At 33.6% G+C, this 15576-nt stretch overlaps 2 protein-coding genes across 2 annotated transcripts in view; one reads left to right on the top strand and one right to left on the bottom strand.

The window, feature by feature from the left end:
- The window catches only part of LOC105837115 (TSC22 domain family protein 1), a 262982-nt gene that overhangs the window by 216890 nt on the left and 30516 nt on the right, over window positions 1-15576 (bottom strand). The gene's annotated exons all lie outside the window — the stretch shown is intronic.
- The window catches only part of LOC105830813, a 53063-nt gene that overhangs the window by 14979 nt on the left and 22508 nt on the right, over window positions 1-15576 (top strand). Inside the window, exons 2-4 of the mRNA XM_012670418.3 lie at window positions 7969-8079; window positions 10891-11062; window positions 14337-14466. Coding sequence (XP_012525872.1) covers window positions 7969-8079; window positions 10891-11062; window positions 14337-14466 — 413 coding nt within the window. The remainder of the gene's footprint in view (window positions 1-7968; window positions 8080-10890; window positions 11063-14336; window positions 14467-15576) is intronic.

The raw sequence follows: 15576 nt of genomic DNA, 5'->3' as shown, positions 1-15576 counted from the left end.
TAATGTAAATATATGGTAATTGTTTCGTACAATAAATTAATATTTAACGCCAGAATAAAGTAAGCATAAATTTAGCAACTATAAAATTATCTAAAAAATCATTCTGTAGGTACAGAAAGAGTCCTTTAATTTAATTAATAAAATAAAACATAATAAAATTAATCTATCCGTACCACAGATTTTTTAATAAGTACAAAAGAAGATGAAAAATTAATAGCAAATCGTAAAGTTAGATAACAGGCAATTTTTATCAAATATAATTATTATAAACTTTACAATTTAAATTTATTATATATACATATATCAATCTAGTGATAAAAATATATTAATAAATTATATTAATGCCTTATGCACATTTTCATACCTTATTCTTTTTTTATTTATATATACACAGAGAAAGTTTTATAATAAAAATCATTATGGTAAATAATATACGTGGTCCAAGGAAGTAATTATTAAAATTTTTACTGTTTTTCATCAAATTATCATAGAATTTATGCTACTTATGGTATAATTTTCTGAATTTTTTTCTTATAATCCGTGATTACTAATGTACATAATAATTTGTACTATAAAATTTTCTCCGTGTAATTATGTATTAAAAAATACTTCGTGGTTCGATTTTGTGGTTATAAAATGAAAAAAAATTAATACGCTTAATAAATGATCATTATTTTTAAGTTAACGAGCATATTCATCGAGCGTATCGAGCAAGGATACTTGCTGTGCAGATGTCTTAATTACCGTTACTCATCGCTAGCTAAGTACTCAATGCCAACAGTATCATGTACATAATAGAAAAAAAATCTTCAATCAAACATCTAATAAAATTAGCAAATATAGATAATAAAGATAGTTTACTATCAATATTACTTATCTTGAGCACAAAATAAATATGCTCTTTAAAACTACATCAAATATAATAAAGAATTACAAATAAAATTTAATAAGAATTAAAAATATCAATATATTATTAAATTAAAAAATCATATTTAACAATTTATGCTTAAAAGCATTGTATTATTTTTTTTCATTTCGCAATACGTGACTTCGCCGCCCATGCATTATATCGAGAGATTTTCGAAAGTGTCTTTTTGCAATCGCTTTCACTCGATCCGTCTCATTGTTCTCATATATCAGCCCACCCAAAACCTTGTACTCAACTCATCTCATCTTTCAAAGCATGCACGTAACGCACACAATTTATCTTGGAGCACAAAGGAAGTACGTCATATGAATAATATGCATTTATACATTTGCATTAAAATATATAATACTCGAGGCGTTAATATATTATTTTGAATCAAATAAGAAAAAAATATTACGTATATTACGTTAAATTAGAGAACAGTTGCTACCGCCTTTGTCTTTCAAATCAATTTGTATTTTCTGACATTTTGCTGGCGCGGAAAGAATCTGTACGGTTGTCGAGCGTGACTATAAATTTAAACCGCGCGGAGAAATGGAGAAGGACAGGCATAGTAGGAATTGAAGAAACAAAATTGCAACATAGCGCGGTTGTCTGGCCGGCAAGAGCGATAAAAGGCCTTGGCGAGCCTTGACCGGTGGACCGTTACTTTACGCCATCCACAGCAACTTAGGTTCCCTATTTTCCTTTTACCTGTACAGCTCGTTGTAAAACCACCTCCATTCTGGCTTTTCAATAAACTCATCATTATACTTCTTTCTTAATTCATTGATTATTCATAGAAAAAATATTCTTTTTGTAGCGGAAAATAAATGCTAACCACAACGAGTTACATTACATACCGCAAAGGAAACAGAAAAGCCTTTGAAGTTTTCCTTAATGATTGATATGATAGTACAGATACTACTTCTGCAGACTAGAATGCAACACGCACCGATGTAAATTACGATTATGAGCCACCTTGCGTAATAGTTTTCATTCATACAAATCTACGATGTCTCATTGCTACTAATGACCACAAATTAATAGAAGGATAATCAAGGAGTTTGATATTACGTATCTAGTAATTGTAATCATTACAGTTTTCTCCGTACTATTTCTATCAGCGTAATTTAAATTTTACGTTACAATATATTAAATCTTGAATTTTTCAATAATACATCTTCCATTATTTCTATAAGATTTTAATTATTTTATTTTGTGTGACAATATATCATATATTTAATATTTCAATAAATACTTAGATATTGGCTACAAATATAATTTTTCTACAACTAATAAATGTTAATAAAATGGTTGCGTAACATATTCTTTTGTTTTATCCTACTACGCTCATAATATTATAACGTTTTGTTCATGTTAACATTGGATTACTAGGAAATATAGATGAGACATTAGCAAAACATCAGAAAAACATACGTATGATAGAAAATTTTTCATTCAAATTTATTCATTTATATAATTAGTGTGATACTCTTTGAAGAATTTCCTATCTCGCAAAGTATCTTCGCGAAGCGTTCAGGTAAAGCAGCAGAGCTTAATTCCTACATAACAGTTATCGAGTTTGTACGACATCACGACAGTGACTCACGTTTCAGTAATATTTAGCATTCCGTTTGTGATATCGAAGCGAGTGTGGCGAACCAACCACTTCCTATATAATTCTTTAGTCTGTGTCGCAAACCTCTATCACGTTTGAAACATTAGATAAAATATATCTCTATATTTTTGGACGATTTTTTTACGTTTCGCAAACATTTTTATTTGCATTTTGCACAATTAATGTTCATAAAACAATACATGTATGCATTGAAATATACCCCTGAAAGATGTCTGAAAGGCATTTGAAACACGTTTGAAAGATTAAAATGTTTTACAGACGTCTTTACGATGGTCTAACGCGTTGTGTTGTTTGCGATGTTATCGCTTAATGATTACAAAATGCTCCTTTCAGCATCAGTACGTCTTCGAGCCTCATCCGAACAGCACTCAACGCGTAACTACGCAATTACATTTATCTGTGCAGCGCTCAGAGACGCTCCTGCACTATTTAGAAATTAGTCACCGTATTTAAACGGCAGCATAAATCCACGTGCCCGATTTTGCACTGAAGCCGCGAAACGTGCAGAGAAAGGACTAAAAAGGAAACGCTTCTGCACCGGGGTTAAATTGCCGCATTATGCTATAACGATCTTGCATAAACGCTCGACATCTGGCTGACTACACGCAGCCATCGCACAACGTTCTCGCCCATTCACTCGGGGAGACCACCGAGAGCCTGTCATTGACGTTCACTCGCGCGTCAACCTTTACGACCCGCATCAACGTCTTCCTCGACCCCACATCAGAAAAAAACGCTGTCCGATTGATCATAAAAAATGCCGCGTCTTGTCGAGAATGCGCTAATTTATTATCCTTAAAACACGATACTTTATGAGTGGCAGGCCGCGTTATCCGTCGCGCTGGAACGCTCTGGTATGCACTTCTTTAACAACGTTTTTTTTACGTCGTTCGGCGAAATGAAGAATCGACCGTGCGCGGAATAAATATGAGGCTTGTCGAGAGTGTACGGGAAGTGTCCAAGTTACAGATGACCGAACGCGATGTTCACATGATCTTGCACTATGAACTTATCACTGATTAATTGTTATAAAACAGATGTACAAAGCTAAAACAGAGCTCATTATTATTATTTAATATTAACAAAACAGAGATCTTTCTACTAAAAATTGATCATGTCCTTCGCAAGCGTATCTGTATATTGGATGAACAGGATTATGTTATATATAATCGAAATAGTCGCTGAATATTTCTTATATGGAAGCGTTTGAGAATTTTAATAAAAAAAAAAGAAGAGAGTGACATTTAATCATGTCATGTCACGAAGATAATTTGCCAAGTTCTTATCTGAATAAGAATGGAACATTTTATATGCAAATATCCGTCATGCTCATCAAATTCAGAATTTAGAACCTAAGCAGCTGTCACAAACACTCTTGTGAATAGATGCGGCTTTTGAAGTCTGCTATCAGACATTGCAGTTGCATCTAAGAATACTATACACGTCACTTTAGCATACAATTAAACTTTTTTATCAATTTTAGCTTTCAATATTTTTATTCAATATTTTAAATTATTATTAGTGCTTATACTATGTGTGATAAGGAAGTGTGTTGTTTTTCTTGATACAACTTGCTATGCAACACCAACGTATCGATCATTTAATTACGTTCTTACATCCTTAATTAGGGTATATTTAAACTTAATTACAATATTATTTTATATAAACTGGTTAACATATTTTAATAAATTTTGAAATAATTGGTGTTATTGTTGCATTCAACGACAAATGTAATATGTATTTGTTAGCAATTTATTATTCCACGATTTTGTATGCAATTAAAGATTTTAATGATTATTGTGTCGTAGTGATAGTCTTTTAATTTTATATTTACGTTTTTTACTCTTGGGAAAAAAAACCTGATGAAGGTTAGCAAACAAATTTTGTGGATTAATTAACGGTAATGGTTTCTCCCAATTGTAGCCAATGTAATGGCTACAATTGTTACGTTATCCATGTATGTACAAGTACGTATACTCATGTATGGGGCACGTGGAGAGATTCGCGGGCGTGTTGCTGTATACGTATGAAAAACGTAGGACATTGCTTCCTACCATGACCCACTGACACACAAATAACAAAATTACCAAATGCCCTTCCGTTGTTATTTAATATATTTTAACAAGTATATCCTCACATATTTACCCATGAAACTAAAAGCGATCAACGCAATTCTTATATTTTCTCTGCTGACAGACGGAATCTCACGTCCTGCAACATTATACAATTGATAAATATTGTCGGAGAAAAGCGATGTCAAAGTCTGATTCAGTTTCAAATATCGATTTTGATAGTATGTGTTTTAAGAATGTCGAAATTCGACGAAATAAATTAAAAAATGTATAATATTGTCATACTTTGACTAGTGTCCAGAAATTTCTTTAATAGTTATATTTAAAAAAGAGTGAACTGTAATAAATTTTCTAGAAGCACTTTATCATAGTGTGAAAATAACTTTGCGGTTTCATAACTCGCATGAAAAAAGCAATATATTCTTTATAGTAAAAAACTGAATATTTGTTCGTGGGATAAATCTAATGTTATGTTTTGCAAATTACTTTTTTTAAATGTACTTTAAAGTTTATAATAACTTATAAATTTGTTATAGTAATATAAAAGAGTTTACAATAGTTTAAATATATTTAACAATAAGAAACCTATAATTTCTAAATTTTTTAGTCCTATTAGGATTGGACTTGGTGATGCACATATGTCTCTGAAAAGACGTTTTTTTATTAATCACGTCACTATAAAAGAAAACCTTAAAATTGACAAGAAGGTAACAAAAACATGTATAAGATATGAAAAAAGATAAGAACAAAATAGCGTTTATAATTATAACTTGCAATTAATAGATAATTAAAATAAATTTTATGTATGTTTATTCTGCGAAAGTACTTAAAAACATTTATTGTTAGCATTTAACAAGAAACGCATTCACGTTTATTTCCGCATAATAGTCTGATTAAGTTGTACAATAAATATCAATGGTAACAAGTGTGCTATACGCTAGGTAAATGGCATAATCGATAGATAAAAGGACATAATTGTGTCTCACGTAAGTATGTGTGGATCAATTTTATGGTTATTTTTGTAAAATTGCAATATGCGATCGTGTGATCATAATTATTGATTGGTGTGTATACTGCGCGTTAAAAAAATATAGTTAACAACGGCGCCGCAGCTTCCCGTAATTACGGCTGACAAGCAGAAAAATCACTATCAAAAGGAAATAATCTTGTTTACGCAATTCCAACGATCGGAATACAATCACCGAGATCGCGTCAAAGGAATTTATTTCATCTAAGTGGTTAACGCAATTTATTATTTCATCTTACGCGTCGCCACAATTACTCTCCCGTGAGTAATTTTCGCTCTTTTGATACTTGTCATATCAGCTGTGAGTGAATTTATCGTACACACAGTAATCGCGCGGTACCGTTACGGTCTTGTGAGCACAGCAAGTCAGCCACTCTGAATGCGGCGGACGTCCGGTACAACTTTTCAAATCTTTCTCCCCTGGAGAGGCGTAATACTTGTTGTGCTTTTCTATTTTACATTTCAAGTAAATATTCTATTTCTGTAAGTTGATAAGTCGCAACACATGTGTCATTTTATATGTGCTATGAAAAAAAAAATATTATTCCGAATAAGACATATTTCAAAACATTATATTTAGAATTATACTGACATTTGACACCAATAAACACCCGCAAAGCATAATTTGATGATATTGACACAGCTTATAACATGAAATCTTATCGTAAATCAGGATGTCAAATTTTAACAAATGAATCATTCATCTTCCATATGAATGGAAACAAATGACACAGTGCATAATGCCATTATAAAACAATGGTTGACATATCCACTTTACAACATCTCTAAAACTGCATTTCACTCTGACCTCATTTATGCTACCTCTGTGCGATATGTAAGAATTTATTTTGCATTTAAAGTCATTGTTTCTAAAGCAGCTAAGTCCCTGAATGCCACTTATTAAAAAGTAATTCTAATTCGTTCATTTGTTTATCTCTAAATGTGAGTTTATATTTAGAGAAGAAAGGTGCAGAAAATAAAATTACAAAATAAACGCGAAGCCTCTTACTGTTTCCTCTTATTACGTTACCAGTAGTGCAACTGACCGATATTTAATTTCACCATAAAATGTTCATAGTGAATTTATGTTCGGGAAACGTAACGTACAAGCAGCGTGTCTTCGAAACTCGTAAAATCGATTTAGCCGTGACACACTTTTCGCTAATTCCCTAGCCGGTTTCGAAGCGTACATGCCGTTTACGATTTTGTAGAATAGTCTAGCTGTTACCGATTGTACATTCGTATCGACTGTATTAAAGCGAAGCGGCTTGTTGAAAGCGAAATTATGCGATAATTCGTCCATAAAATTCTTCCTTTTTCCTCTTTCGCGAACAAAACCAGTTTCACGTGCGCCCGTCATGCGAAGCAAAGCATCATCGATTTATTAATATCCATGACTTCAACTGATTAATCAATAAGTTGTGACAATACTTTTCAGCCGAGCGATTATGCGTATAGTTTAGGAACGTCTAAAGTTATTATATTATAGAATCGAGAAAGCGCTGATATTTTCCAAACTCTTTTTAAGTAAAGAGAATGCTCGACAAAGAGAAAAGAGCATACATGGTAGCCGAACAAAGTTCATTCACACAACGAGGAAGTCCGGACAATACTCGTAAACGAAAAACGTATATTCCGTCCATTTTTATAACTCGGAAATAGAATTATTACATCGCTGTAATTTATTAAACAAAGTATATTACGGATATTTATCATTAATAATTCATTCTTAAATTTCTTAGTTTAGGATGCAAGGCGTTCAGATGAATACATGAGTGTTGATTAACGCAACTGTATTTTTTTTTTTCAATAGCATTCATTTAATGTGGATTTATTGTAACACAAAAGAATAAAGATCAAAGAATATGGAAGAAATAAACAATAAAAACTTTTTCACATACATTTTTTATTTCGCATATCAAGCGACGCGGTACCGGTCGAAATATAAAAAAAAATCGTGCCGTGTGATGCAAACTTCACTGCGCAAATGTCGCGGTGTTATTAAGTTTTATCTAGAATTCAGCTCAAATTCACTTTCAGTTAAAATATCTCAGAAACTAAAATTATATAAAAAATCTAATAACAATTTTATTATACAATATTGATGCGAGTTTTCGATTGCGACCAGTTCGATTAAAACCAGTACACTCAATCCTGAGATTTCGAGATCTCGTAAGATTTACATTTTTTATCATAAGCTAAATATTATGTGAAACTGGTTTTTGAAAAATCGAAGTTTTATGTACAAAGTAAGTTTCCATGACAAAGCCAAAATTATTATGTGTAATCAATTTAAATAAGTTCTTTGTTTCTTTTTCAGATGGCGTGGCTCCGTTTACAAGCTAATCTGGCGGGAATTACTGGCGTACCTGTTCTTCTACTACCTCATAAATTTTACATATCGATACGTGCTCAATGAGCAGCAGCGACTGTGAGTACATAAACATCCCGAATTCAAGAAAAAAATTCTCATAAATTTCACTCTATACGAGAAAGCTGAAGGCTAAAGAAATTTGAAACAGGAAAAGAAATGCTTCGAAATGAAATGTAACCTCATATATTGATACTGGAGCGACGGCGTACATTTTTTCATTAAATTTTTTCTCGCGTCCGGTGGCGTTTATACCCGGTCATAATTTTAATTCTGTATACAATTGCCTCGAAGGAAACGCAGAAAGCATAATATCGGATTTAGCGGATTATACTCAAGGCGATAATGCGGGGTGGGAAACATACTCAATGTATGTATAAATAATTTCAGCAATACAATATGTCTGTCTCTTAATCGTGCAAGAAAAACAGCGATTTAATTCCGCACTTTCCACTGATTATCAACTCGTTTGTCGCGTTCTTATCACGAACAACGCCGAATTCAACCATCATCCTGGCGCATGAGCGTACCTGCCATAACTGTATTTTATGGACGTAGATAAACCCGTGCAATATCAACCTTGGCCCGCCAGCAAATCTGAAGGTCCCAACACTTTGATCATGGTCACGCGAATCATCGGTTAACATCGAAGAATTTACAATACCTTTTTATTAGTATGCATTGTTGTATTTTTGCCACGCAGGACACTCGGTAACCTTTCCTTCATAATGTTTGATCGGTTGCAAATATGAAAGAATTGAGCGATGAAGGTCTATCGTATGTAACAATAAGTAACAATTTATAACTTAATATATAAAAATACCAATATATAAAAATACTGAATTCTAATAATATCAAAAACATGCAATTGTTTTTTAAGTTTTTAAGCATTTGTTGCTATGAGATTGCATAATAATTCTGCATTGTAAACTATTTTATTTCATTGTTTGCCAAATTAATCGATGAATTCTGTATTTGGCAACGCAATATGCAATTTTGTGTCTTCACCGCGAAATCATTAAAGAATCGCTATGGGTGACTTGTATGATCCAAGGATAATCAGTAGACTCCTACAGTGAATGCAAATGATTGTTTAACTGCAAGTATAATTACGACGAAGTATATTTAAATACACTGAGAAAAAAAGTAATTGATTCAACAAAACATTTAGTTGCGGGCTGCCAACGAAAGATATACTTAAAATAATAATATTTGCTGTTAATGCAAGTGCAATAACGTTGATTGGACTATGTATTTATTTAGCAATACCATATATTGTTGTATTGAATATATCTTTTGGCAGCCCGCAACTAAAAAAATTTGTTGAACCAATTACTTTTTCTTCTCAGTGTAGTAATACGATAAGCTTATGCTTAAAAATCGTGATAATTCACATAAAGTGATGTATTATTATGTGATATATTTATATTATATTTAAATATTTACGTTACATATTAATTTTCTTATAATTTTCTTAAACGTCAATGTAATTAAATTCATTGATCACTTACAGTGCGCGATTTCTAAAAGAATTCTTTTAATGTGTCCTTTACAAGGGAACTACATCATGATACATCATGGAATGTGTTGGACAAGCCGTCCGTGTCCGGCATTAAAAAAGGATATAAAAACGTAACCTGTTATTTATGTGTGGGCCTAAAAAGGGGGATAAAGAAATGCCAGAAGAAAGCACAAGGATATAAAAAGATTTCTCCTTTACATCGCTTCGATGCGTCCGCGCTAAATTTAGAACTGTAGAGATGGTTTAAGGCAGGTTTACGATCAGGTGTAAAGAATGAAATAAGAAATTTGGCATTACTGAATAGGGCTAAGCGGTACTATATGCGCAGTACTAAGATTAATCATCCTTCATTGAGATTCCAAGATTTCTTTTGCAATTTCAGATTTATCCGACAACTTCTTTTTTAGACGTAAATATAAAATACTCTCTTCGTGTTTCGATATACGTGAAAATTAAACACTTGTAAAATTTTTTTTTTCAAATTATCAGGTTATTTTGTTGAGTTTGTTTTGTATTTTAAAACTATAAAATGTTCTCTCCATGTCTCGATACACGTAAAATAAAATTTTTACGATAGCTCGTAAAATTTGTTTCCAATTTTTTGTCAGATTTCATTGTTGAACGTATTTTGTATCTTTGAGAAGGTATTTGATACTGTTGCATCGTTATTCAAACGGCTATACACGTGATATCAATATCATTTCCTTGTGGCCATGATATTGTACGTTCAGGTAACAGTAAGTCAATATTACCTCAAGAGACCCCGCGAATGCGGTGCCAGTTATTCGCAGAAATTCCAACATAAACCTACTTACTGAAAAATCCTGGAATCGAGGCGTTAATCGTTCAGAATTGATGCGTGAAGTCGTAAAAATAAAGACTACTACTTTTATGCGTGGTGATTGCGCTCTTCTTAAAATGACCCGTTGCAAGGCAATAAACGATATTGACGAGCAAAGTGAGTAAAGAATCAAAAGTGCCTATAAGACTTTTTCGATCAAACTAATTAGCGCTTTCGCTTGTAATGACGCACGCAAATAATGGTATCACCTCAACCTTGCTCCACCTACGCGAGTTTGTAAAGAAAATTTTTATCTAAAATATAATAAGCTTTAATATTCGAATAAGTGCAAGTATTTCGAGTGCATCAGCCTTCTGCAAGCTCTCTCATATAACCTTTCTTTATTCATATTATTACTCTTCTTTAATCTATAACTTATTATGACAACAATATAAGAATACGGCTAAAATGTATGTATATACATAAGAAGATTTTGTTTTAACATAAAGTAGAGTGTCTGACGAAAGTTTGATTAACTGATAATTGTATTCAAAAACTTTTTTTTCAGAATTTTTGAAAAAATTCGATATTACTTCGACAACTCAAGCGAGTCCATACCGATGTCGTTCGTTCTGGGATTCTACGTGAGCCTTGTTGTGAAAAGATGGTGGGAGCAGTACAAGCTTTTGCCCTGGCCAGATAATCTGGCTCTCTTCATCAGCGCTGCCATTCCTGGAAACGTAAGTAAAACCTGCTCATCGAGAAGAGGTTTCCTTTGTTGGTTTCAAACATGATTAGAAATACAGTGGCAATAAAGCTACTTCTTCTTAGAAAGCTAAATGCTGTTCTTATTTGTAAAAGTATTGCGAGAAACAAAAATATTTTAGAACTAAAGAGGAGTTGGGGCGATCTTTTTAACGAAATAAATTTTTTTCCTGTGAAAAGATAGCGTTAATAGATACAGCCTTGCTTTGGGTAGTCGTTCGTGTTACATTTGTCTTATTACGCTAATGAATTGCTGTGACACGTTTTGGTGTCGTTAACCTAAGTAGATGCCAATTCATGCCACGCCCAGAAACAAAAAATATACGGAACGGAAGATGATCCTATAATTTCGTAGCCAATAGCAAAGTTAGCTTTTTTATTCTTTCATAGCTAATATAAATGCGATGAACACATAAAATAATACATTATTTAAAATCTTAACATCAGTAATATCACCATTTGTGTATTTGTAATTGTAATTAGTTTAACTGTGATAAGCAGGTTTGTTTAGCGACAAAAATAAAGTTATCCTTCTTTAAATCAGAACGGAACTATTTTCACAAGTTAAATATAATTATTTTCATTTTACTACGTTAAAAATGTACATTATCCTTGATGTCTCTATTTCAAACAATCATCGTTGTCCCAATAACTAATCTCAATAAATTTTCTAAGAAAATACTTGTTATGTGTGATTATTTTCTTAAATTCTTTTGCGACGATCCCGCTGTAGAGCTTCAATTTGGACAATGAAGACGGGTTTGGTGCAAGCTTCCACTTCTGGTCAATGACACAGTGTCGGAGTGAAAGTGCAACGTACCGTGACGAAAAAGAAGGACGAACCAACGCGCGCGCATTTATGCACATTTTACACATACACGTATATTTTTCTTAAACATATTCTCTTCTTCCACACATAGCGATCTATTATTACTTGAATCAATTTCTAATGAAACATAAGTATATCCATCGGTCATCAACTGTTTTAACTAAACTCGCGCGGTCGACTTGCAACCCTCAATTGCTACCAACATTACACTAACAGAGCAAAAGTCGATCAATCGGCACTAAACAATTTAATCGTCTCCTTATGCAATCGCTTTCTTCGCCTTAGCTGTATCACTAATTTCATATATTAAATCACACGGAACGCGCGTCCAGAATGCAATGATTTTCGAGAAAGTTCCGAGAAAAAGCGGTGTTTCATTGCACCACGATGTCCCGCCATGCGTACGGTTTATTTCTGCTGAAAATATCGTTATGGATCTTTAAACCCAAAGTTAGACAAGGTGTTGCGTTTATACCGCAGTGCATGAAGGAACATTGGTTTAATTTCATGGTTTTCTGACGTTTATTATCATTGCAATATCGAAGAAAGATACATGTACTACCTGTGCTACGGCATAAATTTTGCAGCATTCCGCCAGTCTGCCTTCTGTCATTCCATCAGCGCGAGAAGCATTATCGCGTTTATGTACAATAACTTCTTCAACGGATGATTCATTGTGGTCTTTCAATTTGCAATATAGTAACAATCTCGACTTCATCAATAAATTTGCGCGATGCAAAATATCTAATTTATATTATAAGTAGTAATATAAGTAGCGATATAAGTACATTTGTCTTTATATAAAACAAAACGTGGGTAGACATTTACATGAAATTAAAATGGTCCTGCGAATTTCAAATTCTATTAAAACAACTTTTGATGGAAACTCTAAATAAAAATAATATTGCGCTAGACGTGCAATTTCAAATGAATTAACAACATTTCAAGTTACCGTAAGCGGTTGATGGGTTCTTTAACGAATTTTCGATTCAAAGCGCAGCGTGCATGCAATTACGTTCGTACGGTGCAGTGGATCTCTAGGAACGACGGGTTCCGATGGAATTTTTGCACGTAGGTAGGAGACAAGGTCCTCAGCCACGGAACGAGCCCACGGTTATATACATACAACCGTGCGTGGTCATGTAATCGCGTAAAACAGAGTGTCGGATTTGTGAATGAGCGGCACCACACGGCTCCTGAGCTACGCCTTTCATTGAAATCTAATTGAAATGCAGGTCCCGCGAGATAGGACGATCGGTGTTCGGCTGCTACCTTTCCCCGCGAGGAGGGTCATTCGCAAGCTGCCAAACCGAGCATTTTACATGCGCGACGGGTAAGTCGCAGAATTCCGAGGAAGGAGCTGTCTCATTTTTCGTACGTGCAAATAAAAGATGACGAAAAGACCGTCGAAGAGATAACGGTGATCATCACTGAATGTCGGAACAACCGATTTAAAAAGATCAGAAATACGGGAAGCAAGAGGAATTGTTAAAAAAATGGAGAATTGTTATCTTCTTTTTTATTTTCTAAGATTTTCTTTTTTTAATGCGGTTGTAACTGTGAGCAATAAGAACTTAACGTAATTTCTTACGATAGCTCTACGTGCCTGAGAAGGTTTATAGTTCATCGTCGCTACAAACGAGGAATGCAAGGAACTTTCGTGGAGGCGAAGATAATTAATGCATGATGTATGTGGTATCGACAGTACCAAGAAAAAGATATTTAGTAACATAAACTAACTTCGATTTCTTTTGCAAAGTCACCTAAATATTTCCAACCTTTGACTCCCTTCAAAAGTTGCGACTATTCAAGCATACGGAAAATCTGAATGTCGACATCGTCGATCATTTCCGATTAAATTGATATTCCTCCAAGCGATTGCGGCCGTTGATGGATTGCAAAATCGCGCGATCGATTACAAAAGTGCGCGTCAGTGTCCAAGAAAGAAAGGAAAATAGCAGGTGTCACTGAGTTTTTTTCGATTGATACTAGAACAGTTTAAAACGGTAGCAGAGTGAGTATGCACAAGGAAAGGCTCGTAATGTCGGGCCAAGAGAACAAGGGGAAAGTATGCACGAGACGTGGAAACGTGTCTGGCATTTATTGAAACGAATTTTGAAGTTGGCACCATTTTCGCTACCGATACCGATTTAGTGCAAACTCGGATTTTTATCGAAGTCGTGCATTTAAACATAGTGAACTGTTTTAAAATTTATATTATAATATTAGCGCGAGCGTGCCTACTGCCGTTCGCGTACAAGCTAGCTTAAAATTAGTAAGAATTTGCATCAATTTGTATACATATAGCTTAACTTTACACTTGATTTACTTTCCATCTTTTTCTATTTTTTTAAAATACAAACTTTTCACCTAAACGATACATAAAGTATAATCGACGTCTATTTACACATCTGTTTCAGGATGAACGGGGGCGATTGATGAGACGCAACATCGTGAGGTATGCTGTACTCGCGTACGTCATCACGCTGCAAAGGATTTCGCTCCGCGTTAAGAGGCGTTTCCCGACTCTTCAGCATATGGTGGATGTAGGTTAGTAAGTTACATTTTCGAAATATATATTTAGATAATATACGTACTAGTATGCGAAACGCGGTACAAACGATAAACTTAAACTGCTCGCGTGTGATATTGATAATTAACATATATGGAAATGGAATATGATTTTGCAAAACATTTATTGCTATGATCATATTTAATTTATGAAAACAGAGCACAAATTAATTAATTACATTTGTCGCTCCGACATTCACATCCAAAAACGAAATTGTCTCGACAAAATGTCCTAAACAAGAATATAATAACAGATTCTCAAAATAAATCATCTCAAAATGAATTATAATTAATCTTTTGTCGTTATATGTGAATCATTATTTCCTGAGGAGCATTATACTTGGCCTTGACTTCCACGGATCGTTGCGATCAAGTGCTACTTTTTATGATCTCTATTATTATCCGCGTTTTCAATAAACGTTACTTTCAAATCTTTACACAATATTTTCTCCATATGAATTGTTAATCTCCAGAAAATTAATCCTCAGAAATTAATTAATTTTATTCTAAATTATGTAAATATTTAATGTATTGTTCAATTAATTTAAATTCTCACTGTAATTACTTTTAACTTGTATAAATAATTCTAACACATCAAGAAGAAATTGTATCTAAAATTTTTAAAAGATCTTGAAATATTTTCGACAATTATTCTAATAATACTCTCACGCAATATTACTGTTGATATAATGAATGTTATTATTGGTATTTCTTCCTGCTTACGATTGCTGGAGTGCCTGCAATAATTCATGATACGGTTAAAAATACCGTCAATAATTGCGATATCAATAATAGTACTGTTGTTCAAACTTTTTATAATTCGCCCAGCTATTTTCTTGCAACCAAATGCAACGAATGAAGGTAATATCCCACCTGCATTGAGCAGAGGTCTCTTTCCTCTTTGTGCTGGAGCTCACGGCTCTCTTATCACGTTACAAACCACCTTTCCATTAATCGGTGTATATCGTTAGGCAAAGCCGTTCACCACGTCATCCATAAACATATAATATAATGCAGTTTCGCCGTGTGTGCCGTGACGGCGCAAGGACAGTCTGGTAATTCCGACTTTTTTCGCTGCTCTTCGAATGC

This window comes from Monomorium pharaonis, chromosome 2 (assembly GCF_013373865.1).
Source record: "Monomorium pharaonis isolate MP-MQ-018 chromosome 2, ASM1337386v2, whole genome shotgun sequence".
Taxonomy (NCBI): Eukaryota; Metazoa; Arthropoda; class Insecta; order Hymenoptera; family Formicidae; genus Monomorium; species Monomorium pharaonis.
Note: the sequence above shows the minus strand (reverse complement) of the source record. Positions and strands in the feature narration are given on the sequence as shown.